Source organism: Chenopodium album, chromosome 16 (assembly GCF_948465745.1).
Source record: "Chenopodium album chromosome 16, dcCheAlbu1.1, whole genome shotgun sequence".
NCBI classification, from domain to species: Eukaryota; Viridiplantae; Streptophyta; class Magnoliopsida; order Caryophyllales; family Amaranthaceae; genus Chenopodium; species Chenopodium album.
Genome location: NC_137849.1, coordinates 25664471 through 25684870, shown reverse-complemented (window position 1 = coordinate 25684870; position 20400 = coordinate 25664471). Strand labels below are relative to the sequence as shown.

Sequence of the window (20400 nt, the reverse complement as noted above, 5' to 3'; positions counted from 1 at the left end):
TTTCAAAATCATTAATTTATTTATAAACTTCATTATTTATTTATTTATTTATTTATTTATTTGTGGTTGACTATTGACTTATATTTTTATTTTTTTTTTAAAAAGTTGACTATTGGCTTATATTTATATAGAGACTTCTGTGTTTTAATTAATACTCAATATTAATATAAGACCCGAGCATGGCTCGGGCATTATCTAGTAATATTATATAAAAAGGGAATAAATAAAAGAAATAGAAATGACATAAAATACCATTCAAATTACGTTTCTTAATTTTTGTATGTACCAACCATTATCGCGACTAAACAAAATTTAATAATTAATTTTTTTAGTGAAAATGAGCCCTTTATTACTAATTGAATTATCTTTACTACCCCAATTTCATATTATTTGCAATGATTTGACATAAAATGTGAGTGCAAAGTGTTTAATTATTGCAAATTATATTAAACAGAGGTTTTTTTTTTTTTTTTTTGCCTACGGGATTAATAATTTTTTTTCAAAAATTATTAATAATTTGATTTATAAATTGTGCATTACACGGGCACTATATATATATATATTTTATTTTTTATTTTTGAAACAAATCAATTCATTAATAAAAAGCCATACGACATCTACAAATGAAATCTAAATTAACAAATACATAGAATTGAATCAAATGATGACTCCATTAACACAAATTAATTATTTTGGAGTTAACTTAAATATTCTAAAGGACCATAAGTACCCAGTTTTATAAAATTTATAAATACGACTTATAAACTCGAATTTTCTAATAAAGAAAACAAATAAACTTTTGGCTAGCAAATAATAAACGACTCAAAACTGAATTTCAAATTCGAATTAGCCCAAAGAGTAAATCAGGTGAGAGAGAGAGAGAAAAAAAAAAAAAAAAAAAACGACTACCAGCACTCACCCATCCACCAATCCACCATAGCTCAGCAGTCGACAATCGCCACAACCCAATTGCCAAATATTAATTTTAGAAAATTCCCCTAAAAAGCAAAAATTCATATTATTTCAAAAAGTTTCAAAATTATTTATTAAGTAATGTGGGGCAAAGCAAGAAAATCAAGGTGTTTGGCCTAAAATGGTGCTCATAATTCACCTAATAGATACTCTAATTTTTACAGAAGCCCGCAAATTCCGACATTAATCCAATCTCTTAAATCCTTATACCCTGGATTTAGCACTGATCTACTACTTATTACTAGTAAATTACAACTACTACAAACAAACAACACCCACTTTACTGTTCTTGTTCAGCTCATCTGTGCTATCTTTTTGCAGATTCTCCAACTTTTTGCCAAATTTGAGCAATTTAAACTTCGATCTGAAATACCCAGAATCCAAATTTGCCAAAAATCTGTAAAAATTTGCACCCCAAATCATTGAAAATTGAAGAGAGAGAAAGAGATGGTGGTATGGAGGAAAGGGTGTTGAAGAAGAAGGTGGAAAAATGGCGAGAATAGATTGGGGGAATCATGGAAGAGGGAAATGGGGTTGTTCTTATAAGAAGATTACTTTAATTGTTTGCTCAATTAATATTGTTGTTGCTCTTTATGTTCTTCATTGCCTTTACAGCTCTGTTTATAACTACTCCAATGCTAATACTTCTTCACAAGATAGTAAGTTCATCTTTCTCTATGATTATTATAATTATTATTATACTTGTGTTGGACTTTTGATTACTAGAATGTTATTTATCGATTTGTGTATGTATGTATTTATTATATATATGGTGTTTGATGATTTTGGTCAACGGTGGAGTGGTTGTTTTTGATGGAACTGGTTTCGAGTTTATGAATTTTAGTGTTGTTGCATGATTTGATGAAGGTTTTATGAGCTGATTTGATTATGTGGTGTTAGAATAGTGGATATTGATTGAAGGGTTGTTTTTGTTTTTATGATCAGTTGTTAAGCACACCCCAGATCAATTGAGGAGAATGGAGGAGTCGGTTCGGATTAGGAAAGCAGCAGAGCCTATTGAGCTTGTCAAAGTGGTAAGGATTGGTTTTTGATCTTGAATTTGGTTGGTTCTTTGTTTTGCTGATTTTGAAACTGTGTTTTAAGTTTCTGTGGGAAGTTTTGGTGTTATTTGGGTTTTAATGTGAGGGTTAAGAATGTTATCTACTGAGAAAGTATCTTCTGTCTGTTGAATTTGCGACTGATGTTGATTTTTTTGATTGTTATGAAGGTTGAGAATTTTACAGCAGTATTGGCTGAACAAAAAAGGATCACAAAATTACCACTACATTTGAAGCAGATGATTCGAGATGAGATCCTGCAACAGCTCAAAACCCTACCTGCTAAAGCTAATACGACCGAGCAAAGAGGTTGGTGTTACTCGTCTTCATTGTCAATTTTAATCTCTTCTTCATATTTGGTGTTGCATTTGAACGGATAGATACTACGTAGAAAAATTCCCTTGCAAGGATTGGCATGTAGCATTGCTTGTTAAATGTGCCTGTGTTCGGAAATTATTGGTGCAATTTGTCCCTTTTCCCATCTTTATGCACTGGACTCTGAATTGGACTCTGTACATTCTTAAATGTGTGGCATAATCTTGTTGAGTTGGTGAGCAAAATAACTTCAGTGCAGATGGAGTCAATGTTCTCTAAAGCATGAAGTGCTGTCAGAGCTTCAGCTCGGCACGGGTAGTTAATGTTCTCTCCACGATCCTTTGTCATTCACTCATTCTGGTTGCTTCGCTTCTATGCCCCATCAAAATGAATTTTTAAAACACCATTGCCAGGACCCTGGCTACACTGCCAGACCATGCTGTTGGATCTTGATTCTGTCCCCCTTTCATCAATCTGGATCTTGCCTTCCTTGATGCAGAGTTTCTCCCCTTTCTTCCATCTCACTTTCCACTGTTTCCAGTGATTTGCCTGCTGCAGGAATCCACATCCTCACCGCGTCGTCTGTTATGTAATGCAACATTGGTGACTTGCTGTTAGAACGTCTTTTCTATTATGTGCTTATGTCTGTTCTTTTGTCATTTGCCTGTCCACGTCTAAGGAGTTCTCATTGAGTTATTAAAAAGGAGAGAAGAAAAGCACTATTCACAAATCACAACAGGAAAACAACATTTACATACCAACAAGGAGAGAACCAGGGATCAGGAGGGTGGAGGAATTAATTCATTGTTACTATGTTAGCTACTATATATTAGTTATGTTAGCTTCTAGTTATAATTGAATTATTGTGAATCTACTTATTTTCTCTAACTTGAATACCAAGTTCTTTCATTGGTTTACCTTTTGCTCTAATAATATGGCCTTGACTGGTGTTAACATAGCTTTATCACAGTGGAGCAAATCCAATTAACCTAAGCTTGCAGCTGCTTTTTGTCTGCTCTGTTTACTGACATTGAATTAAATGTATAAAAAATTGCATCTCCTCACCAAGGCCAATAAAGGCACTTTACTCTATTGCCTGTGCCCTAGGCACTTCTTTGTATACACTGTATAGAACTTTGTCATCAGTCATACTTTAGTCTCATTTGCTGCAGATATAGCTCATAGATATGAACCGTTTCGAAAATTTGTCCACTTTTCCCTAATAGGCTCTTGTCAAGATTGGGATTTAGGAGTTAGATGTCTCTGTAATTTTGACTTCATGAGGAATTCTGGCCTTATTCCTCTGTTGCATGGGAGTAATTTCTGATGAAACCTTCATCCAAAAGGACTCCTGCCGTTTACTTAATGTGAAAAAGATGTATAGGACAGTTTAATCAATTTTTGAGCCCTTCGTAATCCAGTCTGAAAAGTTTTCCATCAGAGACTTTTTTGCTTCTGCTAAAATTGGGTGGGATTTAAACAATTTTGGTGGTGGTTAGAATGTTAGATATAAATAAGATCTATTCCTGCTTGTTGGGACATTTGCTAAAATCTCACAGGCAAGATGTGTAAGGAATTTTATAATTCACTCCTGTATCTATCTTAAACTTTTTATGTTGGAATAAAATGAGACATGCTATGCTTTGATCTGACAAAAAAATATCAGCAGTTAAGTGTAATTACCTATGCTGTTATCAATTGCTTTACTGATCTTAAGAGTTTAGACCACTGTATTTATTAACTTCCAAGGAACAGTGTGCAGTAGCTAAATCAGGTTGTATTAAGAGATAAGACTAATTTAGCTCCTTGCCTCAGCACTAGATCCATGATTTTTGTCGTTCTAGAAAATCTCAGCTGAATCTATTGTGGTCTAAAATGAGCTGCTAAATTGTAATTTTTGCTGATTGAATGTGCAATTTGATAACTACATATTCTTCCTTTCTAGTGGCATATGCTTGTTTGGTAAGGTATCTCGGAATAGTGGTTTTAACCCTCATAAAATTTAATTGATCCATTGATTGCTTAAATTCACCTTTTAATTGACTATCTAGACAGCCAATTATCAATCTTAAAAAAACAACAAACCCCAATGTTTTAATTTGTTTTCAAAAAAAAAATTGATATGGTAATAGTGAATAAAAGAGCAGTATGTTACACTGTTTTATGTGCATTTCTGGCCTTAAGTCAAGTGTTGGAATTGACAAACATATAGCTGTAAGATAACAATAGCTTCAGGAAGAAGAGGGGGAGGAGGGGGGTTCATGTAGTGTACCCAACTACCATGGCCTCATAAAATTTTATCGGAACATTTTCGACTTTTCTAAACGACCATCTGATTTAGAAGACGTAGGCATCTGCGCTGTTTAAGTTCCGTTCATCGTCAAGAATCTTTCCCTAGGAGCATCAGTTTCTGCCACAAACTTCTTCTGTCATGGAGAAGTTATAAGTCATTTCCTTCCTGTATCAACAGTATTCAATAGCTTTGGTAAAGATTCACATAACTGTAGGCTCAGGCCTCTCCTGCTCATGAAATGGTGGATTGATGGGCAGCATCAGCAGCTATTTGCTTAAATATGTAGCTTTTTTCACCTACACCTGCTTCACTTCAGAAACATTCTTACTGGTCAAGTGATACCTGCCTTTCAGTCTTACACATCTACTGCTAAATTGAACCATAATATAATCTGCTGATCTGCTAGCGTCTACGTCATCATTGTGCATGTATGCATGAGTCTCATCTTATCTAATGCCTCCTAGATGTGGATTTGGGGTCGGCTATGGGTACGTTCAGTTGTTTGACATGTCTTGATCCACAATTTGGAAACATGGAGATCCTTTCCCTAGAAGGCACAAGTATAGGGACAAAACTAATGTGTAGTACCATGCAAATTAGAAATTACATCTTGCTGAGGAAGTTGACACATTTAGGAAGCTAAGAATGACCAATAACAAAACCGAATATAACTAAATATTAGAAGTCCCAAGATAAATACTCATAAAGGGATAAGATGTGTTTGATCTCACTTGATTGATTTTATAGGCATATATATATATATACCTTGTTTACTTTATCTTCTATGTTGTACGATTTTGCATACTCATGTCATAAATATACATATACCTTGTTTACTTTATCTTCTATCTTGTATGATTTTGCATACTCATGTCAGACTATGTATCCCAGAACTTGGCTATTTATTATTAAAATTTCATAATTGTAGTCTTAATGACTTGTCAAGTTTTCAAATCCGTGTCAAAGTACTCTAGGTGTAATAGAGAGTTAGAGTAACATTGCTTATCTTCTCTTTCTATTTGTTCCAAAATTCTCCAAATGTTTTGAGAATGAGATTGTCTCTTATATATACCTCCCTCCCTTCTCTCTCCATAAACACCGGTGCAACATCGATGATGAGATTGTCTACATCCCGCCAATTTTTATTGCAATTTGTTTTTCATATTTTATTTCACATAACAGTATCAGTAGCAATATGAGCTTTGACACCAGAGTTTATCATTAAATTTTCCAATCAGTAGCAATAACAAACTCAGTAGCAATTTTACTTTATCATTAGAATTTTCCAATCACGGTCCATGCATTGACACCAGAGTTTCCCCTAAATGACACTCACAGATCTAAGGTCACCAGTTAAAGAGGAAGAAGAATTACCTTCATTAAAGTATGATTCTCTTCTGACCATTTTCAATGGAGCCAATATGTCTAGTGTTTTTTACTTTGATTTGGACTAGTGTCAAAGTGGCTCATTAAATAATGCACTTTTTATTGATTGTAAAATAGCAAATGTCCAGAGTTTTGGTTTTAAAATCACAGCTCCCAATGATATAGCTTCTTTGCTGTCATGAAGGTAGGTCGCATACATCCCATACTATAATATGTCTGAACGGGAGTTTCTTTGGAGGTACTGGGTTAATGTAGATGCTGACATTCTTTCTTTCTAAAACTTTCTCCAAAAGTGAAAGATCCAATTCAGTAAGCTGTTTCTTAAATAGAGCAACATGGAGCTTCTAGAGTTCTAGGTCCTCTAGCTGGCATTTCTGTTATTTGATGGAAGCTCTGATCTTCCCATGGCTGCCATTATAACATACTGGCTGGCCTGGTATATTCTTCTCTGAGAAAACTTTCAATCATGATGCTGTTCTTTTTTCTCTTCTTGGTTGGAATATATTAATTTGATAGATGTCTGAAATCGGATAAACTATACCCTAGCTATGGAACCCTTGAAGTGTTTATTTCACTAGTCTTTTGATTTTTGTGCCATATTAGAAGTCTGCCTATACAATCTAGCTTTTACATGGGTCTCCTATGTGTACCTTTGGCCGTTAGCTGTTTCAACTATGTATAATTAAAAATTACACTAAGTATAAATAAATAAAGTTCAAAATTTTAAGTTTTATGCTGAGATGAATCTAACAAGATTCCACATTCTAATATTTTTCTTTCATATAAATTATAACTGTCAAAGTTGTTTTGCTTTGCCCACAAGAGTAGTGAGTCAAACTTTCAGGAATGGTGGAAATATTAGTATTCAGCCCAGTGGCATGTGAAACAAACGCAGACAATGTGGTTTTTCAAGGTATATGATTATCAGCACCCATGATAGCTTAAAGTGTTTTCTTAAAGATAACCCCATAAGCTTTCGCAATATTATTTATTTTAAAGGAAAACTTTTATGACTTTGCGAGGTATATAAATGTGAGAGAAGATCCTAAAGCTTGCTTTATCCTCAGGTTAGAGTCTTGTATATGAATGTTCTTGCTTCTTGGTGGATTCTTAAATTTTGCTTCATTGTCAGATCATAAACTTGGATAGTTGAGGTCAGCACAGTTGGAATTGTTGTCTGTGAAGCTTATAATCATCAAATATGAAATTTAAGAGAATATGATATGCGATCAATTTCCTCTGGCATGCCCTTGCTTTATGTGTTTTAATCTTTTTGATCTTCACTGATTGAGAGTACACTTACCCCTGTTAATGTTGTGGTCTGTTGTGATTATTAAGGGTTCAAAGTTGTGTTTATGATGCAGTTGCTTCCTCTAATATACCTTTTGCTCACTTTATGACTACAGAAGCAGTTGAAAACTGGCGGGACGCTAAATTGCATGAAGCAAGACTACTGATCCTTGGTGAACAGAATGTTACCTTGACGATTTCATCCGATGATGCTGGTGAGACTTTCTTTCCTCTGAATGTGCTTTTTGGTTTTCTTTTTGTTAAATTGTTCATAGTTTGTCGATTTTACATATTTGCAATATCATACTGATTGCCTCGTTAACTTCTTGTTTAATTGTGTTCAATGTAGCATTGCTAGTTGAGGCCATGGAATCAAGTTGGTCTTCATTTATGGAAGTAATTGGGCTGTGGATACCACCTGCAGTCATTCACAAGGAGCATGACGATAAGCCTCCTGGAATAGATGAGCTCGGTAAATGATCAATCTGACACTCAGTCGAACTAATTCTAACTTTGCCTTTTGTCTTTTGTGTATTTGTTGCCTTTTCTTTTATTGTCATATCAATATAATATCTTTTGGTTTAAAAATTGTACTACTCCGTATAGGTAGAATTGTATTATTATTCTGTTGGTTTAATGAGTGAATACCTAAGACATACAATTACATATACAGAAGAAGACCTTTTAGCTGGAAGGCCTGTTCCTCCCGAGTGTCACGCTGAACTTCATACAGATTATGATGGGGTTGCTGTTAAATGGGGTCTAACCCATCACAAAGAGAGTGCTGCTGACTGTTGCCAGGCTTGCTTCGATCAGGCAAGTCGAGCGAAGCCTGGTGAAATGAAATGCAATGTATGGGTTTATTGCCCATCTGAAGCAGGTTGTTATTCTCCAGACATCTATGAACATAAGCATCAGGAGTGCTGGCTGAAATTTGTAAGTGCCTTTGCATTGTGATTTTATTGCTATTCTTAAAGCTGAAAACAAGATGCATTCGAACTCTCAACTGGCAAATTTTCTAAGTTGACATATCCTTTGGTGCTTTGATGTACAGAATTTGGTTTGATATTATCATTTTTATTTATTTATTTATTTATTTTTGTAAAGGTCTTAAATGAACAGGGTCCTTAAATTTTCAGTAGTGTTGTTTTATTCTCTTTTTCATTTGCTCTTAACTCAAAATTACCTACTTGGTATTTTTTGTTCATTTGCTCCTTCCCTATATTAATCTTCCTGTCAGCCTTTGGCAGGGTGATCAAGGAGATAGTAGGGCTGAACCAATTGCATATTAGAAATAGTTAAAAATTACGAGAGAAAAAGGGTTAATGTGGCGGAGTAAAAGTCGGGCCTTAACGCATGGCAGAGTTAATTCTTTGGTAACAGAAAGATTATTTTGGGACAGACCGAAGTGATAGTAAGAAGTTTATTGGGGGAGGGAGAACTTTTCTAATACTTTTCACAATGACATTTTATTGTTATGATTTATGAACTTGTGAGGGATTGTTAAATCTAATACTCTTTGTAAGTTTATTGGAGAAGAAGTTTTAGGCGTATAAATAGCATATTTTAGGCTGTTCATTGTTTTTCCTAGCATATTTAAGCACTCTGCTGTTTGTAGTAACTTATTTCATGCTTCTTGGTTTTGCAGTCAGAAAAACCCAAATTGAATTTCAAAGACAAGTATTCTGAATCATATAGAAGTTCTCACCCAGGAGCACCTCTGGTTGTTCCATGGGTTTCTGGGGTGTTGAGTGCATGATTGGGGAATTGGATACAGCAAGGTATGCAACGAATTGGAGCAGGCTTAGCAGTACACAATCTTCAGCAAATTGTCAAAATAGAGACCATCTGCTGCTGCTTTGTTGGAAAATTTCGCTTCACTCTTGTTAGATTCAGTGACGGCTTTTGAACTACAATTGTCCGGGCTTCTTTGGTTTCTGAGTCAATTTTTGTTAACTCATGGCTTGGTGGTTTACTGGTGCTGGTTCTTTAAATTTGAATCATGGCACCCTTTTAGAGGGTTGTTACACTTTTACTTGAAATTGTTCATTGTAAGACATTTTGAAGATATATAAGATCTGTTGCGCAATTCTTTCACTTTTGGTTTCCTTGTCAAGTAGCCAATTGTCAGATCTTATGATTCCATATTATCATCCAAACAACAGTAATTCAGACTCAATCCCTTTTGCATGCACCTGGTGTAAAGTATTTTTACTGTACATCGGACTGTTTGCATGTGCCACTCATTTACTAGTTTTTTTTTTTTTTTTTTTTTTTTTTTTTTTTTTTTAATAAAATCGCGGAATTTCATACCTCAAAATCAAAAAAAACGCAGAACAACAATGGAGGAGAGAGAAAGTGAGAAAACGCAGCTCTCGATCATCAATTGAGGAGAGAGAGTGTGAAAACGCAAAAATTGCAGAAATCGATCATCAATTGAGAACAAAAAAGGTGAAAAAACGCACAAATTGAAAAATTCGATCATCAATTAAGGACAGAGAAAGTGAGAAAACTTACAAATTGCAGAATTCGATCATCAATGGAGAATTCGACTTTCGATACCACAAATTGTAGCAATCTCATCCACGAATTGCTACAAAAACAGAGGCAAATTGAAACTGAATTTGAAATCGATTTAAATTGATCGATTATAGAAGAAGAAGAAACTAAGAGTTTTGGAGATGAATTCGTACCAATATTCAACAATCCAAATAATGGAGACGATGCAGAAGAAGCAATTAACAATGCCGAAGAAGCAATTGAGAATGCAGAAGAAGCAATTGACAATGCAGAAAATCAAGTGGTTCCTGGCAAATCAATTGATTCAAATTCAGAACAAACAACCAAATCAAATGCAACTGAAGGTAATTTCTATAAACTTTTCAGATTGTATGCAAAAAGTAACCCTTTGTATGCCTTAAAGTTACCATTTTCATGCATAAAAGTGACCCTATTTATGCACAAATGTTACCCTAAGATTGTATGCAGAAAATTCAGATTGTATGCAAAAAGTAACCCTTTGTATGCCCTAATGTTACCCTTTTCATGCATAAAAGTGACCCTATTTTCGAACAAATGTTACCCTTTTGTTGTCTCCAATTTGAATGATATGCTACCTATGGTTATTATCTGATATATCTGTATTAAATCACAGATACAAATCCAATTCATGCTTCTGGTTTAGATCTTAGAGGTTCATTTCTTGGTGTGGTAAGAGAAACTTTTGAAGAAATTTTGGAATTGTATGAAAAACATGATACTATACTGGGGTTTTCAATACGAAAGCATACAACTAGATACAAGACACACACAAAAATAGTAACTGAGAAAAATTATGTGTGTTCTGCTGAAGGAAAGAGAAATTCAGGTGACAAGAAAACAAAGTTAGTTGAAATGGTTGATGAAGAGGATTGAATATAAAAACAAGAAAGCCAAGACAAGTAGCCATTACAAGATCGAATTGCAAGGCATGCATAAGAGCAAAAGTGAATAAAGAAGGACAGTTTGAGGTAGTGGCTCATGTTATTTAGCATAACCATGAGCTAACAAGGTCACGGTGGCATTATTTGCATCGTTCTAAAAGAAAAATGACAGAAGAAAAAGCTGAAGCAATCAAAACAATGAAATCTTCAAGTCTAACTACAATGGACACTTACAATTACATGGCTACAAAGGCTGGAGGAGAACAAAATGTAGGTCATAGTGTTGTAGATCACCTGAATTTCTGCTCAAGGTTAAGAATGGAACAAATTGAGGCTGGAGATGCTCAAACTTTAGTGAACATTTTAAATCAGGAACAATCAGCGGATCCAAACTTCTTTTTTAGAGTGAAGTTTGACAAAGAAGGAAGAATTTCCAATATCTTTTGGAGAGATTCAATGATGCTATAAGACTATAGGATATATGGAGATGTGCTTGTCTTTGATACAACATACAGAACCAACAGATATAGTCTTATATGTGCTCCATTTGTTGGAATAAATAATCACTAGCATAATTGTATGTTTGTATGTGCTTTTATTGGGGATGAAAAAACAGATTCATTTGTGTGGCTACTAGAAACCTTATTGAAAGCTATGGAGAATAGAACACCAACTTCAATATTCACTGATCAGGACCAAGCAATGGCAAATGCAATTGAGTAGGTAAAAGATTTATATTGACATTTTACAGATTTTAAACTCTAACAATAATGTTTTCCATTTTACAGATTCAAGTATGCATTCAACCAGTGCTTAAAGATGTGTGTGACAGAACAAGAATTTAAAGCAAAATGGCAGGCATTGATGCAGAAATATGAGTTGACAGCACACTCTTGGTACCAAAGAGTGTACGAGTTGAAAGAGAAATGGTGTCCTGCCCTTAGTAGAGATTTCTTTTCAGCAGGAATCTTATCGTCACAAAGGAGTGAAAGCACTAATCATGCAATAGGATTCAGAGCAAGTAAAGAAACTACCTTGACAGAATTTTATACCATATTTAAGAAGACAACCAATCGTTGGAGAAGCACAGAGAAATATGATGAGTTTACCTGTAGCAAGTCAATAGCATTCACTTCATTGCCACTGTCTGGAATGCTAAAGCATGTTGCACAGGTAAAAAGTTAACTGATAAGTACATAAATTACACATAAATTATAGCAGTTTAAATGTAGCTAAATGATTTTGGTGAACAGGTTTTCACTTTGTCACTCTTTAGAGATTTTGAAGAGGAGTTTGGATACTCTATGGCAACAACTGTTCAAATGGTAGGAAGAAATGAAGAATGTCTACTTTATCAGGTAGCCCTGGAAGACAAGCCATGGTCTGCACATCAAGTAAACTATATACATGAGAGCTAGAGTGTATGGTGTACTTGCAAAAATTTTAAAGCATCTGGATGGTTATGTTATCATTGCATCAGAATTCTACACTTGCATTCAGTAACAAGAATACCAGACAAGTATGTTTCAAAAAGATGGACAAAGTTTGCAAAAACAGAGGCATGGGATAGGTTGAAGAATCAGGATCCTACACAACAATATATTCCATGGAGACAAACAATGATAAGGAAATTCTACATTCTAATCTTAAAGATTCAAGAAAATGAAGAGACAAGAGAATTTATAGAAGAAAGCTTCAGAAACAGTCTTAAAATGGTGGTAGACTTACTTGCTAGTGCTGCTCAGAGAGAAAGTGCAGAAGCTGCTTCTAATATTCCTGATGTGGCAGACAGCAATAATGATGTTTCTTCGGCATCGAGTACAAGCACAAGTGTACCAACAATACTTGATCCAAAAAGGGCTGTAACAAAAGGAAGAAGCAAGAGAGTAAAAGGAGGTCTTGAAAAAAGCAAGAGAAAAAGAAAACCAACACTGCCACCTCCACATTCAGAATTTGGATCTAAAACACCTAATTTGAGACTCTTTTAGGAACTTTTTTAGATAATTATAGCAGCTTAAATGTAGCTAAATGATTTTGGTGAACAGGTTTTCATTTTTTCACTCTTTAGAGATTTTGAAGAGGAGTTTGGATACTCTATGGCAAAAACTGTTCAAATGATAGGAAGAAATGAAGAATGTCTACTTTATCAAGTAGCCCTGGAAGACAAGCCATGGTCTGCACATCAAGTAAACTATATACATGAGAGCAAGAGTGACACTATTTGAGAATTTGGATCTAAAACACCTAATTTGAGACTCTTTTAGGAACATTTTTAGATCATTTTTTTTTTCAAAATTAATGTACTTTGTATTCTTAAACTATATATATTTTTTTTAAATATATGACTAGTTTAATGAAAATGTGATTGACACTATTATTAGCATATCTTTATTTAGTTAAACGTTTAAATCAAGATCAGAGAATCCAAACTACAAAAGTGACCCTTTTAACAAAAAAAAATGAACCTTTTCCAAGCAAAAAGTGACCCTTTTAACAGAGAAAAGTGACCACTTTCACATAAAAAAGTAACCATTTACATAAAAGTGACTCTTTTTATACATAAAAGTGACTCTTTCATGAATAGAAGTGATCATTTTTCTACATAAAAGTGACCCTTTTCATAGCTAAAGTTACCCTTTCTAACAACTAAATCTACCTTTTTCTTGCTTAAAAGTTACCCTTTCTATAAGTAAAAGTTACCCTGTGTACTCACAATATTATCCCTTATCATGTATAAAGTTATTCTTTCTACGCACAGAAGTAACCCTTTCTATGCTACAAGTTCACCATTTTATGCAAAAAAGTGACCCCATAAAAAACATAAAAATAAACCTTTTAATTACTTTGCGTATGCACATACATACAACCAAAAACTTTACACTAAGTTTAATTACATCATTGAACTTAATGTATGCACATACATTAAGTTTTTTCATTGTTAAAAAAAAACCCCCGACCTAATCAGCTAATATCAATCATTTCACTATTTAGAAGGAGTATACTTTTTTGCCTGCTTTTTTGCCCTTTTTCCTTTGGTCTTTTCTTTTTCTGCCTCTGCCTTTGCTGCTGCTTCTGTTGCCATTTTTCTTTCTTCTGTTTCTTTCTTCTTCTTCTCAGCAATTGCAGCCTTTAATCTTTCTTCAACTCCATTGACATAAGCAGGATCTTTCTTCTTCTCGTTGAACTTGGGTAATTCTGATAACACATCATTCCTAGATTCATTCAAATCACACAGCATCAGTGTGGTACAGATCACTCCTCGAAAAAATTTCCTGCCAATAATCTCACAACAGGGAAAAAAAATTATCAATATGTAATTAATAAAAGCATTAGAAAGGAAAAAACTACAGAAACTATATAGATAATTACTATTTTGAGTTCATTTAATTTGAACGATTCGCCAACAAAATGGAGCATGTGATACATGACAAAGACCCCACAGTCCAAATTGTCAACTTTATCTTTTCTCCATTCCAACTCAACAACTTCAAACACATAAGAAGGTAGCTGAGAACTCTTTGGATGATTTCTTTTGCCAAGAAAAGCACCTATTTGAACACATTGACATAAAATATAAAAGTTTAGAATACATTAAAATAAAAAAAGTTAAAATGGAAACAATGAATCAACAGAAACATAACAAAAAATAAACACAAACATACCATGTGTGAACACAATATTTTTGTATAATCAAGAGCAGAATCACGCCAGATAACGTTGTCAAGATAATATACCAACTCTTTTGTATGATCAATAACAAACAAAATGTAGTGATTCTCAATAAGAATAGGAAAATAGATCTGAAACAGCAAAATTAAAAGAGATTTAGACAGAGCATATCATAAACAGAACTCTTTAAAAGTTATGACATTAAGTTTAGCATAAATATACCAAATCAGCATCGATTATATCACATTCTGGATTCTCATAGCTCACCCAACCTTCCCATAGATCGTGCAAGTCCTTAACAGGACTAGAAATGTTACCTTTGCCAATATTGTCACAAACATGAAAGAATGCAAACTATTAAAGTATAAGATCCCATTAATATATATATAAAGTAAATGTGTTAAAATATATAAAAAAAGAAAGAAATAACTTACACTTTGCCTCACACCAAAGAAGAATTTTCGAGGACCAGTAGCCTCAAAACATGCTTTCTCATTCAAATACAGACAGTAGCAATCAATAATGCACCATCGAATCCTGAGTGGAGCAACAAGGAACACCATGTCTTCTCTTGGAATTAAAAAATTCATTCCAAAAGTAACAAGGTTCTCACTGAAACAATAGAAAATAAGATCAGCATTAAAAAAAAAAATAGAGGAAAAAAAAACAGATAAAAAAATAATTATCATAAAAAATGACACTTCCTATTCATTGAAACATCCTTCAGCAAACAATAATCGAGAACTTCCAAATGTAACTGAGGCAAATTTCTAAAAATCCGAGCATTGCCCTTCAAAAACAGAGTTACAAAAGGCACCTGCACACCTACTAGTCCACAGTCCAGAGAGCATAGATATTTATTTGCTCTGATGATACGTCCAACAGGTTCATTTTGATCAATATGCCCAACAGGAATCTTTTCAGTAGGATGAGGAATGATACCAGAAGGTCCAGAACCATTAAGACCTTCATTAACCATTTTTCCATGACCATTGTCATCATCCTTAGGAATATCTTCATTCAAACCTTGTGCAGGTTTTTTTTCAGGAACAACATCTTTATCACCTTCTGTAGGTTCATAAAAACCACGAAACAAATCATGTACAGACTTCATTTTATTACACTCATCAGTTAAACCATATAAAATCTTCAGATAATGAGGATCAGAGAGTAGCTGTTCAGTTTGAGAAACTGAAACAGAATCATCAGAAGATAATGAAACACTTCTGCGAGAAGTAATCAGCTCATTCAAGGTTTGAAAACCAGTTGACTGAACAAATAATAAAACATCCATATTTCTTTTAAACAAAAGAAATGTTTCATGAACAACCTACAAACATATGAACAAAAAAAAAAAAAATGTTACAAATAAAAATAATAAAAAAAGTAAAAATTCAAAATATATGCTTAAAGTGACCCTTTTAAATGCATAAAGTGAACCTTTTAAATACATAAAGTTACCCTTTTATATGCATAAAGTAACCCTTTTAACTAAATATTTAGGATAACTTTAATGCATATAAAGGGTAACTTTGGTGCAAATAAAGGGTAGCTTTTGTACACAAAAGGGTAACTTTTGTGCACATAAAGCAATAATAACTAAACATATAAAAAACAGAACACTTACATCAGTTGAAATTTCTTTAATTTCTTCATCGGTCTTAATACCTTCTGGAAGCTCAAATGCAACAATGCGGCCAGTTATACCACTTGTAGAAGCACCCTTATCATATCCCAAAGTAGGAGGTTGCTTAAAAACAGTTTCCCTAAAATTAAGCTGTGACACAGGATATGTAAAAGTATCCAACGGTCCCTGCCCATAACCACCAGCTTTGATCTCTAACTTAATCTGCTTCTTAATCTTTGCATCCATCCAATGTTGAATCAAAGGAAGAGTACTACTTTCCTTTTCACCTTGAAAATTTAAACGATGAAAATACATAATTTGCAAAGCCAACAAACAACCACTAACATTTTGAGCAGTTTCATCATTCTTATACTTCTGAACAACCTTCTTTAACTTTTTCAAAACATATGAACACCAATCGAAAGTTTTAATTTCATCAACTTCTTCAACAGCTTTCAGCAACTTCAATGAAACAGTCCTATTAGTAGTAGGAGCTAAAAAGCTAGACATAGCTTGAAGAACAAAACACCTCTTAAATTCTTCTCCTCCATAAACCAAATCAACCATCCGAGACTCCAATTTTGACAAATGAAGAGGTTGCTTACCAGAAAGACCATAATCAGATCTCCATGCCTGAATGATATGTTTATCTACACTTTCATCTTTAGAATTTTTATTAACTTCAGGAACGCAAATATCACTCAAAGGCAAGCAAAACACATCGCATATATCATTTCTAGTAACAACAAATTCTTTACCAGTAGCAATGGTAAACATGCAGCTACCACCATTGAAGTTTTCAACAAGCCAAGGAAGCATTTGACGATTAAGAGTTTTCAATTTCAGATGTAATAAACCACCAAAACCAATTTCTTCAACAACCTATTTTTGCTCAGGACTAAAGTTCTGTAACAAAATTTCCAATGAATATGGTCTACACCTTGCAATCAAGCTTATTTGCTCCCTATATAATAAAAAAAATGTAACTGAAACAATATAAACTAAAAACAAAATATAATTAAAAAATGCAAAAAAAAAAACTATGTATGTTTACACAAAAGACTCAGAATCAGAATCAGAAGCATTTCATAATCAGAATCTTGCACTGTTTTACCTTTCTTAGGTACAATTTTGGCCTTCTTAGCAACTATTTTGGCCTTCTCAGACTCTGGTTTGGCATTCTTAGAAATAATTAAGCCCTTCTCAGGAATTGTCACGGCCTTTTTATGTACTACTTTGCTCTTCTCAGGAACTGTCTGGGCCTTTTTAGGTACTGCTTTACCCTTAGCAGGCTCTTTAGGCTTTCCTTTTCCTTTTGTAGGCAATTTATAACGATATCCACCTATTGAATCACCTGTATCTAATTATTACAGAGAAATAACAAAAAATTACAACTTCAGAAATTACTCATGGAAAAATTTAGAATAATGTGCATAAATGACTGTAGACACCCAAATGTGTCTCCCCAAAACCAAACCTAGTGATGAATACCTTTTGCGTCGAATGATTATCGAATGAGGTGAAAGTGTGAAAAGTCAAGTGTTGCGGTTGGTTTTTATTAAATTCTTTCTTTCTGTTTTCGAAAACAACTCTATTTTATGAAAACAGCCAATCCAGTTTAGTTTGGTTCACAACAAGGGTCCAATAATAGTTTAGTTGGATGGGGCTTGAAAAGAGCTTTCCAACGATATATTATAAGCCCAATTCTGATGAATAATGAGGAAGTTATGGCCAAAATACTAAACTGGGCCCGATTTGATCTTTACATGCGGCCCAATGATCTAGGGGAGGGCCCAATGTTAATTATTATTCCTAAAGTTATTAGAATTGATTATAGTCTTCTAGAATTCTCTAGAAGATTCTTTTTAATCCTAATAAGATTAGAATTAATAATTATATTTTGATAAAGTTTTATTTGGAATAAAATATTATTTTATGAAAAATACGATTTCAGTTTCATACGGATTTTACAAATCGATTTTGATTCATATGTGGACTCTGTGTTGGAAGCGCGTAGAAATCCAGGCTGTCGCCAGACGACAGGCCTGTCGCCACGCGACAGACCCTGTCGCCTGGCGACAAGGTCGGTTTTGCAGCGACAGCGTGGAGTTTTATTCCTTATCAAATTCTACCTATTTCCGAACTGTTTTCTTATAAATAGGGTCCTGAACCTCCGTTTTCAATCATCAACAATCATCAACAATCATCTCTCTCTCTAAAGCTTGAAGCTTTCTCTCTCTATTCTTTTTCTAAACCTTCCCTCTTACAAAATTCCGCATTCACGAGATCTAGAAACACCTAGCCAAGTTCAAAGTTGCCTTTGCCCTAGACGTGAAAGGTTGTAATTTCTGAGGGTTTGGTCCCTAATCTCTATTTCAATTATTTAATTTGATTGTTTGATTATATTTTCCTTGAAGTTACTAACGCGTGTATTTTGTTATTAGAAAGAGGTACGAGGCATCAAAGTATGTAATCTTATTACTTTATTCTTGTAGAAAGCATGTTTAAATTTGTTTAATTCCTAGTATCATGTTAGGATGTTATTATTGCTTTCTAGTATCATGTTTAGGGAAAAGGTTATAATATCAAATATACTTATTATGATTCCTGCGATGCTTCATATTCTCTTTTCTAATATCATGTTAGTACCATGCTAGGGATAAAGCTTTGATCTTTATTGCTTAGTGACATGCTAGGGTTTGCTATTAATCTTGTTAGTATCATGCCTAGGATCTTGCTATTATTATGCTTTAGCTTTAACATGATTGATTATAATGATGATTATGATGATTATTATGTTGCTTGATGATTATTATTGTTATTGCTTGATCACGCCCTCTCTTGCAGGACTAAAGGGAATTTGTACTTGTAATCACGCTTAATAAGATAATTAATAATCTTGTTTAGGCTAATATGATTATAATTCAAGTGATCACCAATAATAGTTTATTTGTGCATTAAATTCAACCAACATAGATAAATAGGTTTAGGGTTAACCTATTGTTTGCAGGTTAGTCAAAAAGCGCACATGAATACGAGAAGAATAAAGTAGAGGCCTATTTAGGGCAGGTTCAATCTCTTTTAGGTTGGATTTGTACCTTCATCCCCGAACACTATTTGGTTCAAGACCTTTTGGAGTTGACGATCTCCTGGATCGTTAAGGGGTGTAATCTTCACCTTGTGAACGGTTTACAAGTTCCTAAAACTTGTTGGCAACTCTTTTGCTCTAGCTTCCTTCCCTTTGGACACCACCATGCTTAAGTGTATGATCACAGTGGGGTTCAAGCTTGGGGTTAATGCTTGAAATATTTCCTACAGTTTTGGCGACTCCACTGGGGAGGATTTCTATTTTAATTCTTGAAATTTATTTCATCAATGATTTAGAATGAGTGGATGAGACTCGAAAAGTTCTAAGTATTTCATGTGCGTAATTTTGATTAGCATTATTGTCATATGCATAAAAAAGGTCCTCATTGGATAGACCATCCGAAATGAGTAAAAAACATAGGATTTTTACACGTAGGAAATTTGAGGAATATCTTTCATAAATAGAATTGAAATAACGCTGCGAAATCTGGAAAATTCTAAGAACGTAGATACCTGCTGAGGCATGTAGGAACTAGCGTCTAGAAAACAGGATTGTTGCCTGTAAAGTGCTTCTGTCGCCTGGCGACAGGAGTACTTTTGCGGCGACAGTCCCTGTAGTCTGGCGCCAAGTTCTTCCAATACCGAGCCAGAACTCTGCCTTCTTGTTTTGACCATTTCTAGCACTGTTGGCTTGATTCTACTTCCTGATTGAGTTTTTCTCACTTTTCTGAAACCCATATGTGTTCTACATATGGACATAACCCTCTGGGGGTTCACGCTCCATCTACCCAATCGAACGCTCCTGGCAACGACGGGTACATCCGAGTTTGTGAATCCACCAAACCGTGGAAGCAAGTTTTTAACTTGCGGGGTCCCATCCACTTGCGCCAACCCTTCCAAAGGTAAGGCTTCCGCGCGGTGCATCCGGACTCATAACCATGGATCCTCTTTGACTAACCCATATCCCGAACTTTAGAGAACTAGAACCATGGTTAGGTTGCAAACTCATTGCATCATGTTGTGACTACTAGACTATTTGTGCATTCTTTGCTTGTGCATACTTTATATGTGCTAATCGTTTGTTTGACTTGTGTTTAAGTCTAAGTAAACCAACTAATGACTAAAAAGGACTTTGTCTAATTAATGAATTAATTAATTAATTTGACTAATTAAATAATTAATCTGACTTAGTACGACTTTAGGCATGTCCTCTTAGAGTAAAATCACTGGAAACAGTCCCAGATTAATGTTCCAGAAATGGCGCAGGAGTTTGGGCTGTGG

The 20400-nt window shown here is 34.3% G+C and overlaps 1 protein-coding gene across 1 annotated transcript; it reads left to right on the top strand.

The window, feature by feature from the left end:
* The first annotated feature begins 1014 nt into the window (after positions 1 to 1014).
* LOC145586326 (uncharacterized) lies at positions 1015 to 9411 on the top strand. The gene is made up of 7 exons (XM_081643116.1): positions 1015 to 1631; positions 1918 to 2006; positions 2201 to 2339; positions 7431 to 7529; positions 7664 to 7786; positions 7988 to 8250; positions 8963 to 9411. The coding sequence occupies exons 1-7, from the start codon at positions 1463 to 1465 to the stop codon at positions 9071 to 9073; spliced, it is 993 nt and encodes a 330-aa protein (XP_081499242.1). The 5' UTR covers positions 1015 to 1462; the 3' UTR covers positions 9074 to 9411.
* Positions 9412 to 20400: the final 10989 nt, after the last annotated feature.